General features: G+C 42.1%; 4 protein-coding genes across 5 annotated transcripts; 1 reads left to right on the forward strand and 3 right to left on the reverse strand.

Annotated features, from left to right (window-relative positions):
* Nucleotides 1-1,950: 1,950 nt before the first annotated feature.
* Nucleotides 1,951-3,726, reverse strand: LOC112575408. The gene is made up of 3 exons (XM_025257271.1): nucleotides 3,527-3,726; nucleotides 2,847-3,205; nucleotides 1,951-2,617 (listed from the first exon to the last, which is right to left on the reverse strand). The coding sequence occupies exons 1-3, from the start codon at nucleotides 3,715-3,717 to the stop codon at nucleotides 2,229-2,231; spliced, it is 939 nt and encodes a 312-aa protein (XP_025113056.1). The 5' UTR covers nucleotides 3,718-3,726; the 3' UTR covers nucleotides 1,951-2,228.
* Nucleotides 3,727-5,506: 1,780 nt separating this feature from the next.
* Nucleotides 5,507-9,042, reverse strand: LOC112574709. The gene is made up of 3 exons (XM_025255938.1): nucleotides 8,647-9,042; nucleotides 7,140-7,250; nucleotides 5,507-6,331 (listed from the first exon to the last, which is right to left on the reverse strand). The coding sequence occupies exons 2-3, from the start codon at nucleotides 7,170-7,172 to the stop codon at nucleotides 5,507-5,509; spliced, it is 858 nt and encodes a 285-aa protein (XP_025111723.1). The 5' UTR covers nucleotides 7,173-7,250; nucleotides 8,647-9,042.
* A 1,182-nt stretch (nucleotides 9,043-10,224) lies between these two features.
* LOC112575407 lies at nucleotides 10,225-14,066 on the forward strand. 2 transcript variants are annotated; one of them, XM_025257270.1, is made up of 4 exons: nucleotides 10,225-10,586; nucleotides 11,262-11,719; nucleotides 12,041-12,357; nucleotides 12,491-14,066. In XM_025257270.1, exons 2-4 carry the CDS (start codon nucleotides 11,475-11,477, stop codon nucleotides 12,841-12,843), a joined length of 915 nt encoding a protein of 304 aa, XP_025113055.1. In that variant the 5' UTR covers nucleotides 10,225-10,586; nucleotides 11,262-11,474; the 3' UTR covers nucleotides 12,844-14,066. The 2 variants fall into 2 exon arrangements, with proteins under 2 accessions (XP_025113055.1, XP_025113054.1); XM_025257269.1 differs by having other exon boundaries at nucleotides 10,239-10,586; nucleotides 12,014-12,357.
* Nucleotides 14,067-15,880: 1,814 nt separating this feature from the next.
* On the reverse strand, nucleotides 15,881-19,173 carry LOC112575403. The gene is made up of 4 exons (XM_025257261.1): nucleotides 18,575-19,173; nucleotides 17,879-18,361; nucleotides 17,033-17,391; nucleotides 15,881-16,867 (listed from the first exon to the last, which is right to left on the reverse strand). Exons 1-4 carry the CDS (start codon nucleotides 18,838-18,840, stop codon nucleotides 16,485-16,487), a joined length of 1,491 nt encoding a protein of 496 aa, XP_025113046.1. The 5' UTR covers nucleotides 18,841-19,173; the 3' UTR covers nucleotides 15,881-16,484.
* Between the last annotated feature and the right edge of the window lie 942 nt (nucleotides 19,174-20,115).

Consider the following 20,115-nt stretch of genomic DNA (forward strand, 5'->3'; position numbering starts at 1 on the left):
CTAGAGGTATAACGTAAAGCCAGCTTGTCGTCCAGATCTTTCTTTTTCAGTCCAAACGCTCAGCCTGCATCTCTAGATCTTCCAGTCCAGTAACCGTCTTGTTGGCCAGTCATACCACCTGACACACCACAACCAATCACGCCTCACAGCCACCACAACCCTAAGCTCCCACCCGCACCCGCGTAAATGACGTAATTTCTAGAGTAAAACAGATGCACAAACCCACACTACAGCCCTATCCCACTCTTCACGACAATTCATATTTACCGTGTTCTCCTGGTTAAATCATGATAAAAAAAATTGTGTCTGTTGGTTATGATAGGGAATAAATAATGCATTTTAATATGGTTTTTGATAATATAGAACAAATTGCAGGTAAATATAGCTACTGTTAGTCTTGTTCTAACGACTTGTCAACTGAAGGACGTTTTACAGACCAAAACAAATGACAATGTTTTAGACGCATTGAACCAAGCTGTCTTCAGCCACAAGACTGCAGCTTAATAGGGTTAATATATACCACCAAATACATCATTGGGGCAATATTGGTTGAATGTGGGGTTTCTCTTGGCAATGCACGATTGGCCCAAGATTGGTTATATAAACTGACCCAAGATTGGGATAAGACGGGAGATACACTAGTTCCAAGATTTGACCAAGACTTGCCCAATCTTGGAGCAAGAATGGCCAAACTATCACCTCCAATCAAAAAGACCAAGAAAGAGCCCCTAATGGTACCAAGGCAGACCAAGGATGCACCAAGCTTGGCCGAATTTTGGTGTGTTTGCTGGGGGAGGAACGCATCCCTCAACAAAATGTTCACTAAATACCTGTAGATGTAGAGAACTGAGTTTTGCCATTTCAAAAAAGTCATCTAAGTAGAAAGACCCTGTGAAGATTGTCTGTGTGAAAGAGACTAGGAATGCGAGTGATTTATTGACTAGAGGAGGTATTGAATATGTATCTTTCTTTATTCTTCCTATGCTTATCTTTACAGTCGGTGAAAAATTGAGGTGGAATTTTAATATTTGATCGGAGATTTTGTCATTGGAAGAAATGTTTTCCTATTGTGACAGAGAGTAGACATGTATTTGAATCGTGTGTTTATTTAGTCGCAAGGATTCAATGAATTACCTGGGAAAAAACAAAGATAGAATGTTCCCCTCGTCAGTCAAAGTTGTGTCTGCATAGACAGCTCCAAGATGTGAAACTGCTAGTGGTTGCTGTGTTTACATCAATGAATCTCTTAACTCAGTGAAGAGGGTTTTGATGGACCACTCGTGTCTGTATTTAGTCTCAGAGTTCTGTCCCCTTTGTGTACCACTGGCAGTAAACAATATCAGACTAAACACTTTAGTGCACGGCACTGACATTACAGTCTGTTGAGGCCCTTTGACAGCACGTGTACAACATACAGACACATTGACACAGATATGACACTGGTAGACTGACACATTGACACAGATATCACACTGGTAGACTGACTCATTGACACAGATATCACACTGGTAGACTGACACATTGACACAGATGTCACACTGGTAGATAGACACATTGACACAGATGTGACACTGGTAGACTGACACATTGACACAGACATCACACTGGTAGACTGACACATTGACACATATATCACACTGGTAGACTGACATATTGACACAGATATCACTCTGGTAGACTGACACATTGACACAGACATCACACTGGTAGACTGACATATTGACACAGATATCACACTGGTAGACTGACACATTGACACAGATATGACACTGGTAGACTGACACATTGACACAGATATCACACTGGTAGATTGACACATTGACACTGATATCGCACTGGTAGACTGACACACGCACGTATGTGACGGCACATTCACACACACACACCCACGTACGTTTGTAAAAATACAAACTTTATGTAAGTTATTTTCTAATTATTATTTTTCGGAGTATCATTGTCATAAAATACAATATTCACATTGTTGTTTAAACAAGATCCAGCGTATCATACAAGTTTGTGGTATGATATTGAATTTGACATTACTTATTGAGTGAACAGAGAAACAGACCTCTCGTTGCGAGACACTATAATAAAGTGACGGGGTAATGACGTGGAGATAGACTGAGAGTAAAAAAGCAGAAAGACAAAAAGTAAATTTTGATGTCAGAGAGACAGACACACAAGTACAACGGGATAAACGTGTCTGAGTTTCATTTAAGTTCAGGTATCTAGTGGTCAGGGCAGACAATCACAAGCTGCGACGTACAGCGAGACATGAGGTCAAGTCGGGCAGAGTTACGTGCTGGACGTCTAAACAAAAAAGATCTAAATGAAACGAAATCAGGATCCGTAAGACAGACAACGACTTTTCTCTCCAGACCACGAACACGACGTCCATCCGCCACCCACACCACGTCACTGCGGGCCGTGGCCACTTCCTCGATGTCATCATCCTTCATCACCCGCACTGGGATACCCGCTTCTTGCAGTCCCGTCACAATACCCGGGTTGTTACTATCGTCATACCAGTCCAACACAAGCACGTCTCTCCACTGTACACAGGGTGGTATGCTGTCGCTGGTGGAGGTCAATGTTGTAGATTTTGCTCTGCCACTCTCTGTGAACATTCACACATTTTCTTTATTCTCGTTTCACATATACAGCGTACAGAATGACAGACACCTGTATATAAATAATTGCATGATAACGTAATGAAGTAAACTAACAGACTCACGCCACTAACACCCTGTCTTCTCCACAAGACTGTTGCTCACCTGTTTGTTATTTATCACACAGGTAATTGTTCATCTGTAAACAATGGTACACTACACAATACCCACACCTACCTGTAACACCAACACGGAGACTGTGTAGGAAGCTGGCCACCACACGACCGCACGTCACACAGTCAAGTGGACTGTCACCTGAGTGACCCTGACCTCGGTGATACAGTCGTCTGACTGGCGGGCCGTCTGTGTGGTCGGGTACACCTCGCTCACTGTACGGGTGGACATGACGGCGTCTAGTGATTATTTCGTCCTGCTTCACTTCCCTGACGACGCTCGGTGGAGAGCGGAGGGGTCTGGTTAAATATTCCACTTGCCAGTTAGCAGGTGCGTCTCCATGGAAACAACTTGCCGCCCAAAGATGGAGACCATGAATTTCTGTCACCAGCTTGTCACACAAAGTATGGAAGTTGTTGATCCTATTGATGGTAGAATACCATAAAATGTAGCTAAGCATTTTAGACTGTGTACTGTCATTATTGTGTAATTATGTTTTTTTATCACGTCATATATTAGTAATGATGTCATCAAGTGTATCATGTCTCAATAATGACACGCGTTGAAGCAAAATCTTTGTAATAACCGATGTTCCACAACAAATCTTTCTTGAGAACACTTCCATTAGGTGTCACAACACTTAATGATATACAATCTTTTAAGCACCAAACAGTTCTAATGGAATAAATGCGAGCGTCATCTACCTGTTTGTCTATCATCACATCACACGTTGTACAACTCACCTGTACTCACTCACTACTTCATCAGCGATGACGTACAACGACCCTCCTATCGCCGCCTGTGACAAGTCGTTGACGGCCTTCTCCACCTGCTTAACGTCATCAAGATGATACTGCAGGAGGTGAGGCTGACCGGGTGATACACCTGCTGACTGTTGTGTCTTTACTGTCTGCAGCAACAGGTGATACAACATGATGCACGCTGCACGACTCCCCCTCGACGTACTGACAACGTAGACGTGGTGACCACACCGCAGCCACTGTATGGCCCTCAGCAGCAGCACCACAGTTTTACCTGTACCGGGCGGTCCGGTGACAAAGAGTGTGGGAGGCGCCGTGTGTAGCAGGTGAACTTGCTCCGGGAAGAGTGTGATTACAGCAGTATAGCACTCTCCTGTCCACCACACGGCCTGACCCAGGGTCTTGACACTCACACGTGGAGGACATGTGCATGGCACACTCACTGTTGTCGCAGGACCGCAGAGTCTTGTACAAAATAAACGATTACAGAAACACAATTTACACATGTCATTTACACACTACACAGATGAACATAAAGTATAATCATACTATATTTTTTTTAATCACCATTTCTGAGATGTTAAAGTTAAACACTCTCTTGAGTGAGACAAAGCAGATGAGAAGGTCTTCAATAGACTGTCCTGTCGCAATTTCACTCATCCTTTCATTCGTGGAAACTGATGACAACTAGCCTGGTCGATGTAAAGGGGAGGCAGGAGAACCTCACAATGCTCACCGTTAAGGCCTTTGTGGGACATACACAGCTAATAATAGAAAGATATATATTGTTGCATCTAGGTGATATCTATGTCAATTAGGTCATATCTATGTCAAAAATAAGATTGTAAAGGATGCTCACAGGAGATGGGGAGTAATGATCAGGAAGTGTTTATCACGCTTTAGTAAACGTTAGTAAACGGACACAAAAATATAACTGCTAGTTCTCTCTCTCTCTCCACTTCAAAGCTGCACCGACTCGCCATCTACAACCAACAGATAAAGCTGACTCCCATGTGTTTCCTTGTCATCCTCCAGACAAATCCTGTATTTCTTGTTCTTGAACCCAAACTTCCAGATGTTAACAACCAACTCCATGACACAACGCGTCTGACGTCAATACATAATTTCGTAACATAATGACGTCAATACTTCATTTCGTAACATAATGACGTCAATACTTCATTTCGTAACAATGTTCACCAAGAAAACATTGAACAACGGAGGCAACAGGTAACATACATGAGGAGTACCAGCTGTTGTTTCAAAGGAGGCCCCCATTCGAAATGCTCTAATCGAGGCCTTCGTTGACATGTTGACGACTTTTACGAAGGTCTGTCTAATAATAAATGTTCTCAAAACCTTCTCCAACCCTCATGTCAGACTGTCAGTCTTTTCATATTCATTTATCTTTTATAACATTTTGTGCTGCTGTTGTTCTGTTCTATCAAGTTGTACTTTCTTGATAGCATTTCCCACGTCAGAGAGTGAAGTAGGTGGTGAGTAGTTGGCAGTTGAAAAGTAAAATGACCTGCGTCATTTTATAATAACACGTGTTTTCACTACAACAGTTATTTACATAAAGAATAGTAACCCTTGTGTTATCATCTCACCCTACACTTTCACTGCTTACCTGCCAACCAAAGTCTTGTACAGGTCAAAAGTCATGTGACTGTCAGGTCCAGCCCCAGCCACACGTCGCTGCCACCAGTGTCCCAGTTCCCTCAGCACGTGACTACTGACGTCACACGGGGTCTTGGGGTCAGACAACTGATCACAGCACAGACACTGACCTGGGATGTCGGCGGGGTCTGTTGTTCCCAGACACCGACACAGGTCCTGTAACAGAACCACGTGAAAACAAATCATATTCCTTATTAGATCGTTTGTTTGAGACAAAAGTGATCCCGGTGACGCTTGCATTTTGCGAATGACACACTTGATATAAACTTACTAATAACAAGATTACACTCTAATCTGCTCTGCTATAAAGTAAAATGAAGACCACCTCCAATACTTTGATGATGTGAAATAGATTCCTACTTGAGACATTCGGGTGTCGCCGGAGATGGCTTGTTGTACTTGACGAGCCTTGAGGTTGGGGAAGGCGATGGTCTTAGTGATGCGCAGACCGGGAGCGATGTCGGACACCAGGTGAGACAACATGGCCTCCGCCTTGTCCAGCTGTGACACGGCGTCTCTCAGTTTCTTTCTAATGTTGTTGTCTATTTCCTGCTGTGACATTTTAAGTTCATGTATATTGTGACCAAACGATTTTACTTCACAGACGACAAACCCGTGATGTCGGTGAATAAGAAGCACATCAAAGTCTCCTCGTTTCCAATTTTTTGGAAATGACGACGGAAGATTGTCGGCTACGGGAAGCTGGCCAGCCACGGCTGAGTAACAAGGTTCACCTAAACATTGTTCAAACTTCAGCTGACTAAGTCCTACCAAAACTTCTTTATTCTGTTCAGACATTTTCTGCAGACACTTGAGAACTCGCTGCATGGCGGCATCGTCTCTGACATCACTGTCCTGAACTCGAGGAGGCTGAGGACTAGGAGCCTGAGCAGCAGCAGATGAAGCCATCGCCTGTTGGTTGGACTGACCGGCCTGTCCAGGTGCTGGTAGAAGGACCAGAACATCCTGACCACCAACCGACTCTCTAGTCAAGGGCACGCGGTTGAAGTAGACAGGAGGCAGGAAGTAGGCGCGTGAGTCGAGATCAGGGAACGAGGCCTCAACCCACTGGAGCCAGAATCTCTGGGCTTCCGCTAAGGTCACAACCTGTAACAAAACATCGTCATTTTATTAAAAATATTGTCATGTGACTGGCTTTATTGTACCTTCATTGTTTCTTACACTTTATTCGTTCTGTCACAAGCAGGCGATGTAATGTCAAGTAACGCCAAGTATGTATGTGAACACCTTACCACAGTGACAGTACTTACGGTATGATGGTTACCTGTTTGTTCATTAAACATGATGTTAGTCATTTACCAGCAATTAGTGTCTGACACCTCTGTGTTTAAAGTCCTGACCAGACTAATAAATAGTGGACATTATTTATGTAAAGCCATGTTGAAGTAAAGTTCTGTTTTATCTATATCTGTTAATCATAGAGAGTTAAAATCAGAACATAATGTATCAGCAGAAACTGGGAATGAGATGTATCAAGTTTCTTTGGTGAAGCTCAGGACCTGTCGGTGGAGGCTACAAAAAGCAGACTTTCTATAAATAAACTTCAATCTGTATTGTTGTCTGTGTAACAGTTCTTGTATTTATAAATTATGTTGTTCAAGACCTAAGTTTATGTCTGATAGTTTCAGACCCATTTTTTTTTCTTTCCGCATCTTACCAAATGTTTTTGTAAAAGCATTTTCACTGAAGATATCTTTTACTATTTAGGAAGAGAATGTGAAATCTTTTGACGAAAGCATCATACACTGTGTTCATAGAAATTCTGTGAACAGATGTTCTTTAGAGTGAATAACAAGTAACCTTATCCTTCAAACTGCTACTTTTTCTGTGACCCTTTGTCTACCCTTGCAGCAGTCAAGGTCCTAACTGTCCGCTACAGATCACCTTGTCTCACCTGTTGTGTAGCAGATGACGGATGACTGGACATTGCTGACAGTGGTCTCCCTTTAACAACATCACATCAGTGGGAGGCAGTGTCTGTAGCCAGTGTTCTAGAATATTAACACTGCAACATTTGTAAGCACCAGCTGCTTAGTATGTGGTATATACTAATGTATACAACGTTTGTACAGTAAATAATCATATGTACAAGTGTGTACCAGTGTAGTCAGTACATGTTATTCAAGTCACATGTGTGTAAGTCTAGTGTGAACCACTCCACTCGTTATCATGTTAACAATGAGTGTGACTCTAGTGACAGAGCATCTGTGACATGACTCAGGTTTCTTCCTCGTCACAGACATAATGATTGTCAGTCTGTCGTGTTGTCGATGATTGTGACATAAATTGAGAGACTGTGACATACACAACACACAGCACACAGTGAATGGCACAGTCCTAGGGAATGTCCGCTACACATGAGATGACTTTAGTTGTCCGCTCTGTGTGTAAAGTAACGAGAGAAGTCAGAGAGAGACTACTACACGTGAGGTGATACGCATGGTCAAATCAAACAATGGTTCAAACAGAAAAACGATGCTTGATGTCTTCATATGATGTGAAGCAGCCAGCATCGAATCAGTAAAAGTGTTACACGAGTCACTCACACGGCATCACGTGACAGACTGAAGAACTGGGTGACTGGGGGAGTCGTTACTGACATTGACTGGACATGAACACACACACGAGCGCATTCAGCTATAGTAGCGATGAGTGTCGTTAGGTGTAGACTGTATCTAAATACAGATAGAGGGGATATAGATACAGTCTATATAGGGTAGACTGTATCTATTGCTATGCCACTGTAGTCAAATAAGCAAACTGACTATAGGAATCCTCTAGAATGAAATAGTTTTGCTCGAGTATCTTTGCAGTTGTTTCCTTTTTTGTTGATTATGAACACAGACCCATACCCATACTAATGTCAGAACACAGAACAACTGAGTGACTAGCCAAAACATTGATGATACTTGTTTATTTTTCTAATTTCTCTGATTTTGTAAATAACGTTTGTCTATAAACAGTAAGCGTCCATCTAAGTCCTCTAAAGGTCCATCAGACAGTTGACTTCCAGCCGGTAGTCACAGTGGCACAGGTATTACTGTGATATGGGTATTGTTATGGCACATGGAGGAACAGTTCCTAAAGGTTTCTGTGTTTTCTCCCGTATGTATTCGTTCATTTACGAGAATAATTAAAAGCTCAGACTCTACTGTGGTTACAACAGTGTGGCGCCACCTACTGCCGGCGCGTACTCAGTCGCATCCGCGCTTTCGGCTGGGTGTGGGCGAACTCGAATACTTATGAGCCAAACCCTCCAAGCACGACATCTCCACCCCAGATACCCGCATCAGGACGACAACAGTAACAGCGGCAATAGCTAGACTAGAGAGTATCTGACATAGACATAAGATAAGGTTCACTAGCAAGTACAAGCTGTACAAACCACTGGTAGTACCCACCTGCTCTCCGGATGGGACTCGTTGACTCTGCTCGCCGGAACTCAGGACAAATTTTGACACCCGTGACGGTTGATGCTGTCTACCAGGCGGGTTATTTCTTCGTTCTTTATTGTTGTGCTGACGTACGAGAACGCAAAAACCAGGCAGCGATTAACACACAAAACTTAAACGACTAATTAGTGCGCGCGCATGTGTTGTGTAGTGCACGTGACGTAGACAGATTCTTGTCTTTGCTCTACCCTGTTGTTGTGACACAGGTCGCTGTCGGAAGACATGATGTCGAGGCTTCATTTAACAAGCTAGTAGTGTAAGTGGTCCACAGAGACAGTCTTTAATATTCATGCTAATCTTTACAGTCACAAATTTCTGTTGTCATACTATTAACTGTCTGAACTGGTTTAATAGTTATTTGGTGTAAATATTCCAGTTACATACCTGACCTTCGATCACAGCAAGACCATTCTCACACATAAAGTAAATCAAGTGTCAACATTGTTGTCGCCATAGAGACGGTACGTCATTGGGTCTTCGAGACATCACGTGATCGTAGATTTTTTTTAAGACATTTAATGTAGGATATCGTCACATAAATTTAATTAAACAACAACATGCGTTTGTGCAAATTATTATTATTTATTTTAATATTTTCATTCTTATCAATTTGACCGTGACATTCGTTCAAAGCAGCATGGTGACTAACACACAAGCTCCGGAGATAAAGCCTTCCATTTCTTTTTTAATTAAATAACACAAACTGCGCTAAACCCTATGCTACGCCGAGGTCAAGGGTTATCGCTCGGTGTATAAAGTGTTCTGGGTGGTCAGAAACGAGGACCCACTAGCAGGCTGTCTTATAGGTTAAGAAAGCACATTGGTGGTTAGAAGAAAGCTTTCTGGTGCTGAAAACTAAAGATCTAGTACTAAGGATCAGCCTTTGATAGAAGGAGTGGCATGTGCTTACAAAGCTACCTGTCTTAGAAGCTGGCTCTGTATACAACACCAACTACCTTCCCTTGATATAGTAAATCATCAACCTTCTCCGCTTCTGTGATTATTGGCAGCGAGACCATTTATTTCCATCCCTTTGTTATGTGATACAAGGAACATTTTGTCTTATTAGTTTTACAGTCAGGGTAAAGTAGGTACGTCTGTTTGTGAGTGAGATGTATACAAAAAGTTAAAAGCCAACACTGGTCTCCATTTCATATGCATTGGCACTGTCTGTCTGTCTGTCTGTCTGTCTGTCTGTCTGTCTGTCTGTCTGTCTGTCTGTCTGTCTGTCTGTCTGTTTTGTCAGGTCTTTCAGCTCGTTATTACTGCCTACTTTCATACTGGTGCCGTTTGTGACATGTACAATGCACACATAAGCCTTTCATTGATGGACATGGCAGTACTGGGATCATCAAGGGTTTCTCGTATGAAGTTTTCTCAACAGATGTTGATTAGTACAGACAATAAAGTGTTCCCTAGACCGACACGTATTTTCCTGTGAAAGAAATCTCCCATTGGGTTATCAAGCAGTACTTCCTTTGTGCAGGTGTATCACGAAGTTACGAGTCACAGGTTATCTTTGAGTTTTGTTGAACGAAGGCCAAAACCTTCGCGAGTTTGTGATGTGCACGTGACAGAGGGCAGTAGAGGGGACAGATAAGGAGAAGAAACATCAAATCACTTCCTGCTCTCGGCGAGAGGACATGGGGATACGTTTAAGAAGGGTTTAAGGGGTAGGTGACACGCTGAGGAAGATAAATATTCGTCCATCCACAAATACCACATAGCAGGTGCAGGGTACCCATAGTGAGGTCTGTTGAAAAATACAGCTGCAATAAGAAAACACAAGAATAATACTTTCAGCACCTCCGTGGCTGCAGCTTAATTGTGTTATAATTACAGGAAGGAAATCGAGTGACAATACTGATGACTGCTCCAGCGTACACCAGGTAATTAAAACTGTATTTCATCTAAAGTGTAGTAGTGAAGTGATTGTTGTAACAGACGATAAAACTGTAAGGACGACTTTATTGTCTAAAAAACAAACCAGCCTAGGGCGGTTTTCTTTTCATCATCTTTTCTTTACCTGAAGTTTCTGGATCATTGTTCACTTTGTAAGTTTACTCCGCCGTTTGTGGTACTGGTCCTCAGTACCTCTCCCAACTCACACCCATCTGTACACCCGCACGACCTCCGGACGTGGTTGTTGATGATTCAGTTTATGTTATGTACATTAGTTGTATAAAACGCTTTGTGCAAATCCGAAAAGTGCTATATAAATGTTCATTAATATCATTATTGGTCAACAACACAAGTTTGTACATAACATGTTGTCCTAGCCTGTCCTTAGTTTGGCCTACCTAACTTTTTAAAGAGGACTGTCTTGTTGTTCTGATGAGCTTTGAAAGTATTTGTGCACATGAAACGAGCTACAAAGCTCCTCGGTGTCGGGCACGAGTAGGGTTTGAAAGTCAGTGTTTAACTACTATACTCTACACTTACCTTCGCAACATGTCTGCTGACTGTGTGTCGTGGCATTAAAAAAATTAATTAAAATGTGTGAGGTGTTTGGATCGTTGTTTTAGCGCCCACTCTCTTACTAAATTACCGTTTTTCTGCATCAGTTTCTGTAGTTCCAGGAGAACAGTGACCATACCATGTGCATCTCCTCCCCGCTTGTCTGTCAACATGCAGGCTGACCGTCAGTCAGTAGAGGAGTGTGGTATGCTGCTGAAATAACACTGTCACCACAGCAAGTTCACCTGCTACACACGGCACCTCACAGACACTTTGTCACCGGACCGCCCGGTACAGGTAAAACTGTGGTGCTGCTGCTGATGGGCGTAAAATGGCTGCTGGAAGGTCACCAAGTGCACATTGTGTGTAGTAGCAGAGAAAGTCGTGTAGCGTGCACCATGTTGTATCGGATGCTGCTACAACATCAACCAGAGGCATTTCCTGACCAGCTGAGGTTTCTGCAGTATAACTTTTTTGATGTCGGTACAGACGTGGAGAAGGCCGTCAACGACTTGTCACAGGCGGCGACAGAAGACTCGTTGTATGTCATCAGTGATGACGTAGAGTAAGTTATGGATTATAATATGATAAATAGAGAGGCTTGGATGCACTCTGATCGTCGCTTGTATTGTGGATAATAATTTACAGATGATGAATATAACGTTTTTACTCACAAATATAATTTAGTTGTTGGCAGAGTTGGTTGCTAGTATCAATGAGAAAAAAGGAAACTATTATTTTAGTGTAAAGTGCATATGTACTGCATAGACGGCTATGTTATTTATCATGTAACACAGATCGACATTCACTAACGTGTCACAGGTGTGCTAGTTACCTTGTACACTCATGTCACTGACAGGTTAGGCTTCCAGACTTTCTGTGACAGACTGCTAGGACGTGTTCCTGGTCTCCACCTTTGGGCGGCAAGTTATTTCAGCAAACATCCACCCGACAACTGGCCGGAGGAATATTTAACCAGACCCTTCCGTTCCCCACCAGCTGTTGTCATGCAAGTAGAGCAGGATGAAAAATTCCGTTTTAACGTCAAACCCTATACTCAAGTAGAGTTACTCCAAGACAACAATGATCTAGAGACAGTATACCACCCACCTCAGGGGCACCCAGCTCTCTACCCAGGTGACTGTGAAACCTGTGGTTGTCAGGTGGCCACAATACTTCTCAGACTCCGTGAAAGTGTTTCAGGTGGGTAGTATGTGGTGTGATGTCGGTTTACATGCAAGTTACCTTTAGATTATAAAAAAAAAACCCTGAATAATTATAACGGAAATTTATTTGGTTATTCTAATCCGTTCCTTTTTAATGTTACTTGCCGCAGAAAGGACCACGGCGTCAGGCACAGCACAAGCCAGCCTGGAGTGGAGAGACATGTTGGTCCTGTACGGTACTAACCTTACAGGGATTGACCGTAAAGACATCTCTGGTTTGATAAACGGACTTAAAAATTCGGGTATTCCAGTAGAGATTATGAAAGATGATAACATTAAGGACGTGGCCACGGCCTGCACTGATGTGGTTTGGGTGACAAATACTCGCAATGTTCGTGGTTTGGAGAGAAAAGTCGTCGTGGTCGTGCAGGAAAGTAATTTTGATATCCACAATGATCGACTTTACCTCATGTCACGGTGTTCTTCAAAGCTCGTGATTGTCTGCCCAGATAAACGTCTCTAAGTACATACATGTCAGGGTGGTTGGGGCTCTGAAGCAAAGTGGGGTCCGACGAGTCAAAATTTCTCTAGGAAAACCCAACTCCATGGATAAGTCCCTAACTTTTTATTGTATATTTTTGACAGATGTGTAAAAAGATTATTGTTCCCAGTAGACCAGATGTCATTCCTAGTGAGATTATTAATACCTGAGATCATCCGATTGCTAATATGACAGACAGTTTTTGACAAAACTATTATTCGTTATCAATTTTATTGTGAGGTTTTTGAATAACCAAACCGATTTTTAAGTGAAATGAGTGGAAGATCAACAGAATGTTAAGAAGGCTACAATTAATTAACACAAATGTTACATTTATGCTTTTAGGGCTCACAACAGATTCCATGTCTTTGGTATAATGAGCTTTTGTCTTCAGGATCCATAAGCTGTAAAGAAGACTTGTAGCCTTATAACATCATATATTAGATGATAATGATCGAATATTGTAACATGTTACTAATTGGATGTAATGGCAAACTAGCAAATGTTGACATGTAATCTCAGAGACATTAATTTAAACAGTAACGACTGATTTATATATCGGTCTTCGTGTACTTTACTATCTGTACCAAGCATAATCCAGTACAGAAATTGTTATTTAGCTCACAAAATAATTTATACATGTTAAAATAATATATATATATAAAGATACACAGCAACATAGTGACATTTAACACGCACGCACACCTTTACCCTTTTGACATACACATGAACTTCATCCAATGCATCATCGTCTGTCATCTCCACAGGAGATCCTGTCAAGGATGAATAAGACACAGTCAATCTTTCATACAAATGAGTGGTGATGAAAGTTAATCATGAAGGATTGTTGCACTGAGGTATATATATATATGTATGTATACCTCAACATCTACATACACAGAGAGAGAGAGAGAGAGAAACATATATGCATGTATGTTTTGATACAAGGGGAAATATATCTGGCTTAAAATATACCTACAATAAATCACTTGGTAGTTAGACGGTGACAACTTTAGCTGTGTGTAGCTGAAGCAAGAAGTCTGTTCGATGTCACCTGTAGAATATGTCTCCACATCACAGACAGGTTGATAATGATGACTTTCTTCGTGCTGTATACTTGCGGTCTACCTTAGCAAAACTAAAGATTATTTTATCGAGATTTACAATATTTATCGGAAATTAAAGCCAAAACAAGTTGTAATCAATGTCTGACAGTTTAGCTATTTTTGACCTGTGTGTATGCGTATGCGTACTTGTTCATGTTTGTGTGTGTGTTCCTCAAATATTTGTGTAACATCGGTGCTCTAGCCCCAGAGTGTCACAGAATGACTGACCTTTGACCCACCGTAAGCAGTGGACTTGCAGGTTCTCTGAGGTCTTCAGTGTCAGTGATTGTTGATTTTGAGGGAAAGTGCTTCCAACTCGCGGTGATTTCGCTCTGTGAGGGTGGGGATCTTTGGGGTTAGTGGGTATGGTGGATATGTTGCAAATGGAAGGGTGGAAATTTAAAACGTGCAATATCTCAGCCAGAGGCGAACTTATTGTGCTGAACAAAATCACAAAATAATAACAAAGATGTAGAACAAGCTAATAAATAATAACAAAGATGTAGAAGGAAGAACAACGCCACGACTCCGCCGCCAGTAAAGGGAGATAACTGTAGATGTAAGGGTAACAACTACAGACAATAAGGTCAGTGACATCAGGACAATACTGTGACGATATTGAGTTATGTTGACAATATATAGAAATGTTATCACATGAAACTACAAGAGGCTGATCATCACTTCAGTTTACTCAACGTAGATCAAGGTTGCTGTCGAAGCGAGTGAAGCGGGCGAAGTGGAATCCAGCCAATGGATGTAGAGTTCTAGACAGTTGTGTTAATAAAACACAATCAACCAACTTGAGAAGAAAGTCATCGGCCTGCCAGGACTGCTGGCAGAAGTCCTGCTACTCACCTCATCGCGTGTGGACTTGCAACGTGTAGAGATTGAGAAGTAGGACAAATGTACAATACGAGAGACTAGTTACCTCTAATAGAGATAAGTTGAGATTGATGTATGGGGAAATCGACAGCGGTTTAACGGCGATTAACACCACTGTAATTATTGAAGAGTGGATTCCACCGTTAACCTTTTAGGTTCAACCAGATTGCTCTGTGTTGACAGGGCTGGCTGCCTGGCCGTGATGTGAGTGGTATTCATGCGCTTGGAAGCAGCAGATTGTCTCTCACAATTGTGGTCCTTCATCCATCAATTCATTTCTGCGCATTGAGCTTATCACTGTGATACGGAAACGGCGCGTTATAAAACTCCATCATCATCTGCGTAACTATTTGCATAATTTAAATGATTACTATTTTTTTTGTTACTTTAAATCACGTGCCGTTAGGTTGTTTTGTTAACGTGGATGACAAGAGTTACTCAATTTTCTCTCCTACGACTGGTGAATAAATAAAAAGGTCTGGGTAAAATCACCTGTCTGGTGATTGCCTTTAACCTTATAATCATGTAACCAAATAAAAGACAATACAATACAACTTTATTAATCCGCAAGGGCAATTACAGGTATGATGACACGCCAGCACATAAAACATAATAGATATTAAATTATTAAGGTGAGAAGGAAATGACAGTAACAACCAAATAAACGTGAGGATATAAATTAGTGAAGAGACATAAATCACAACATGTCCTTTAGAGACGTGGAATCCTTCTCGTCGGACACATAGCGAGTTGAGTTGTGGTCTCGTGTTGTCTCGTGCACACTAGTGTCTTAGGTCTGACGTCATGTGTGTGTGTGTCTTTTGTTCCACGTCACTTGAAGCAAAAAATGACGTCATATATAAGAGAAAGCAGTTGTTCTAAAAATAGCCGAATGTGCGGGGGGGAAGGGGGGGTTCACAACGGTCTTCTCCGCCATCTTCTTTGTGACTCTCCGTGACATTCCTCTGAACTTGTGTCTCTTCGGCTACATTCATCTACTAATCTCTTCATCCTCATCGTCATCTGTGGGGCTCGTCGAACTTTGAGTGTGTGTGTGTGTGTTGTCTGCGTGTGTGAGAGAGTGTGTGTGTGTGTAATAAGTCGTGCGTATGCAAGGTAAGTTTACGTTCGTCTCATTACAATTTACATGGCTGATCTTGTTCACAGACACCATGCTAGTAAATACTGTGATACAAGAGTAAACTCCAGACAATCACCAGCAAACAAATAGAATCAACGTTTAACGTCCCTTTCAGATGGACCGCCGTCACCGCTGATGCCTATCGGGAAAGTAATGTTTGTAAGTCAATCTAGAGTCCTTTAATTTAAAATTTAAACTGCTCTTTCCCTAACCCTGTTTGTCTAGCGGTTATCTCTGGCATGTCTGCTAATCCTTTATCTTCCTGACGTAAATACTAATTTGCGGAGCTTTGACCAGTCCACGGACAGAAGGCGGTGGTGGGGAATATCTGCCAGCTACACGTTTTCGAAGTGGTGGGAAGGAAGGGGAGTCAAGGGTTTTCAGGATTTAATAATTATAGTAATCTTGCTTTAAACATAGAGCATAACATAAAGATAAAAGTCCTTTCTCAATTAATATTTACGCACAGCCACGGCCTGGACCCTAACATTTCTTTAAAAGCAGATGCTGGTGTTAGACGAACTGGTGACCTCAGCGGATACAATCACAAGCTGTGATGTGCATCGAGATAGAAAGTGAAGTCGGACAGCTCTGATGTCAACGACAGCATGTCTAAGATCAGGCTCAACATAAACAATCACTTTTCTTTCCAGACCACGAACGTGTTGTCCCTTTGCTATCCACACCACGTCACTACGGGCAGTGGCCACGTCCTCGATGTCATCATCCTTCATTAACCGCACTGGGATACCCGCTTCCTTCAACCCTGTCATCATACCTAATCTGTCACTGATGTCGCCCCAGTACAGTACCAGGACATCTCTCCACTGCAGGCATGGTGGAGCCATACCACCACTGGCGAAGGTCGTTGAATTTGCTGTTGACATTGAAATGGGGAGATTAAAAATATTAGCGGTTACTACTGAAATTAAACACATATATTATCATGTCAATTTCCTAATGTTAATATTATTATGTCATAAAGCCCTTACTAAGTATTATAAAGTTCACACAAAGAAAATCACACATTAATGACACCTACTAGAAGCTCCCATTTGTAGACTGAGCAGGAATCTGGCCACCTCACGACCACAGTTGACACAGTTCACTGGCCAGTAAGGGCTGCGTCCGTGACCGTGATGAATAATATGCTTGACTGGCGGGCCGTCTGTGTGGTCGGGGACACCACGCTCACTGTACGCCTGGACATCACGGTCAAGTGCCATCACTATGTCCTGCTCGACTTCCCTGACAACGACTGGAGGAGAGCGGAGGGGTCTGGTTAAATATTCCTCTTGCCAGCCTGCGGGTGCGACTTTGTGATAACAACTTGCCGCCCAAAGATGGAGATGAGGAACTATTTCTAGCAGCTCCCCACAGAAACCTTGAAAGGTGTCAAACCTGTTGCAGATATGTTTTTTTAGGATACGAATTGTAGAATATTGTTTACTAAAAAAAAGATCGTGAACATTTTCTAACTTCAAAAGGTTTATGCTGCGTAATAATGTCAAATCTGACATCTAACGACATTAGTCTTATATTTTCAGAGACTGGAATATGTGGTGAATCAGACTAGCTATTTATAACGTCCAGGATTGCACTTTTTAAAAAGAGAAAACCTACACAGGACTGAAACTGTTTCATGAAGGAAGGTGTTACAGGCTATGCTATCATATTCTGCCTCAGAAAGTATCTTCGGTGACACGTAATGCTGGACTTGGGGAGACTTTGGCTTACATCAGTAGCTGTTGACTGTACAAAGTGTGTAACAAATATGAAAAGAGTGCCTCGATTAACAACTAAACCTCCTTGCTCTGGTTCCAACTTGCTTAACGTAAAAACATTTACGTTGGTATTTGTTACAATCACTCATTATTTTAAAACTTACTTGTCTTCAGGCCCCGCTTCATCAGCAATAATGTACAAGGGTCGTCCACTCGCTGTTTGTGACAAGTCGCGGATGGCCTTCTCCACGTCTGTGCTTTGTGTGAAGTCGTATTGCAGGTAGTGAAGCTGATTGGGTGATACCTTGGTCGTCATTTTTAAGAGCATTGTACTCAACAACATGTTGTAGAGCATGCTGCACGCTGCACGACTCCACATCCCAGTACTCACAATGTACACGTCGTGCAACCACCGCAGCCACTCTATGCCCATCAGCAGCAGCACCACAGATTTACCTGTGCCCGGCGGTCCGGCCACAAACAGTCTGGAAGGTGCAGTGTTCAGTAGTTGAACTTGCTCCGGGAAGAGTGTTATTACAGATGTATAGCACTCCCCTGTGAACGAGACGGCCTGACCCAGGGTCTTGATACTTAGACGAGAGGGAACAGTGCATGGCACAATCACTGTTGTCGCCGGACCACAAAACCTGGTACATTGAGATGAGTCTGACATTAAAACATTTGCTTTAAAACAATAGACAAACCATGCTTAATCTTTTTTTTTTTTTAACCAAACGTTTATTACGATGTGCTTTTTCATAATACATTATTGTTAGGAGACCCAGCTCACTTTAAAAGAAAGGATAACTGAAAGAAGAGTGGAATTTTGTAATATTCATTAAAGAAATTTTTATATAGACCTGGATACCAATATCCAGTAAAGGTAATCAGTCATCTGGCTGTCAGGCCCAGCTCCAGCCACACGTCGCTGCCACCAGTTCCTTAGTTCTATCAGCACGTGACTACTGACGTCCCAAGGGGTCTTGGGGTCAGACAACTGGTCAGAGCACAGACACAGACCTGGGATGTCTGCTGGATCTGCCGCACCAAGGCACTTGCGTAGGTCCTGTAAAAGGACAAGAAATTTCACAAGCCAGATGTAAAATTCCGTGAGTGATGAAACCATTATTACTGGGCAATATCACTTCAATCATTTATTTATCCCTTTTTCCGCTTATGTTGTTATGTGTGTAGTGACTGTGAGCCAATTTTCTGTCTTCGACTTCCTCTGACAGACAATAAATTTTTTTTGATTATGTAAGTCTTGTTGTTGTTTTTTTCTTTTCTTTTTTTTTTTTTTTAGAAAAGCAGAGTTTGTCCCTTTCTTTTTCTGACCATATACTGGCATTAGAGCTCTGACTCTTGCGAGATCACCGCACACAAGAGAAGCCAGCGTTTAACACGAAATTATCACCGCAGCAAATTTAAATCGCAGTTTTTCTTGTATTTTTCATAGTGAACGAATAAAATTGTATTTTCATATCCTAATTGTCTCTGTTGTGACTGTAGTTTTCCTTTTTATGCTGTCTTAGTGTATGACGAAGGAAGGGGCTACTGTTATAACTATAAGTTGGTAAATATCTCATTAGATCACCTGTACCGAGGGAGCACATAGCAAGGACTTATAGTCTTTAAAACGTATTATGGTCACAATGAGACTAATGAGGCCATTATATTGTAATAAAATGTGGCGTATAATCTTAAATGCAATTATAAACGGTAAAGATTTTAAGAATGTTTGAATTCGATGAAATATCGCTACCTGTCAATGTTTTGCCATTCACAGGAAGCATTATTGACACTGGTTAATTTTGCAACTAACAATTGATCTTGATTATTAGTGCATAAATGTTATATTCAGAGAACTTTTACCTGGTTATGTTGGATGTCAGTAGAGATGGCCTGCTGTACCTGATCAGCCGTGAGGTTGGGGAAAGCGATGGTCTTAGTGATGCGCAGACCGGGAGCGATGTCGGACACCAGGTGAGACAACATGGCCTCCGCCTTGTCCAGCTGTGACACGGCCTGTTTCAATTTCTGTGCAATCTTTCTATTTACATCCTGATCTGACATGTTATATTTCTGTCTGTTGGAACCAACAGATTTCACCTCACATACGATAAACCGTAATGTCTGTGTATGATAAGAATATCAAAGTCTCCTTGCTTCCAGTTTCGTGACAGAGCAGAAGAAAGGTTGATTGGTATAGGCAGCTGGGCAGCAGCAGAGGGCCGGACTAATATAGTTAACTCAGTTTTACCCAATACTGTATATATAGTACATATACTGACGGGCAGGCCAGCGGGCGGGTCGGTCAGAGACAGGAGCGGCCCGCGGGGGGGGGGGGCCTTTGCCCAGGTCTGGTCTAACGGAAACTATGATTGCGATAGCTTCGTTAATA

Source organism: Pomacea canaliculata, linkage group LG11 (genome assembly GCF_003073045.1).
Source record: "Pomacea canaliculata isolate SZHN2017 linkage group LG11, ASM307304v1, whole genome shotgun sequence".
Lineage (NCBI taxonomy): Eukaryota > Metazoa > Mollusca > Gastropoda > Architaenioglossa > Ampullariidae > Pomacea > Pomacea canaliculata.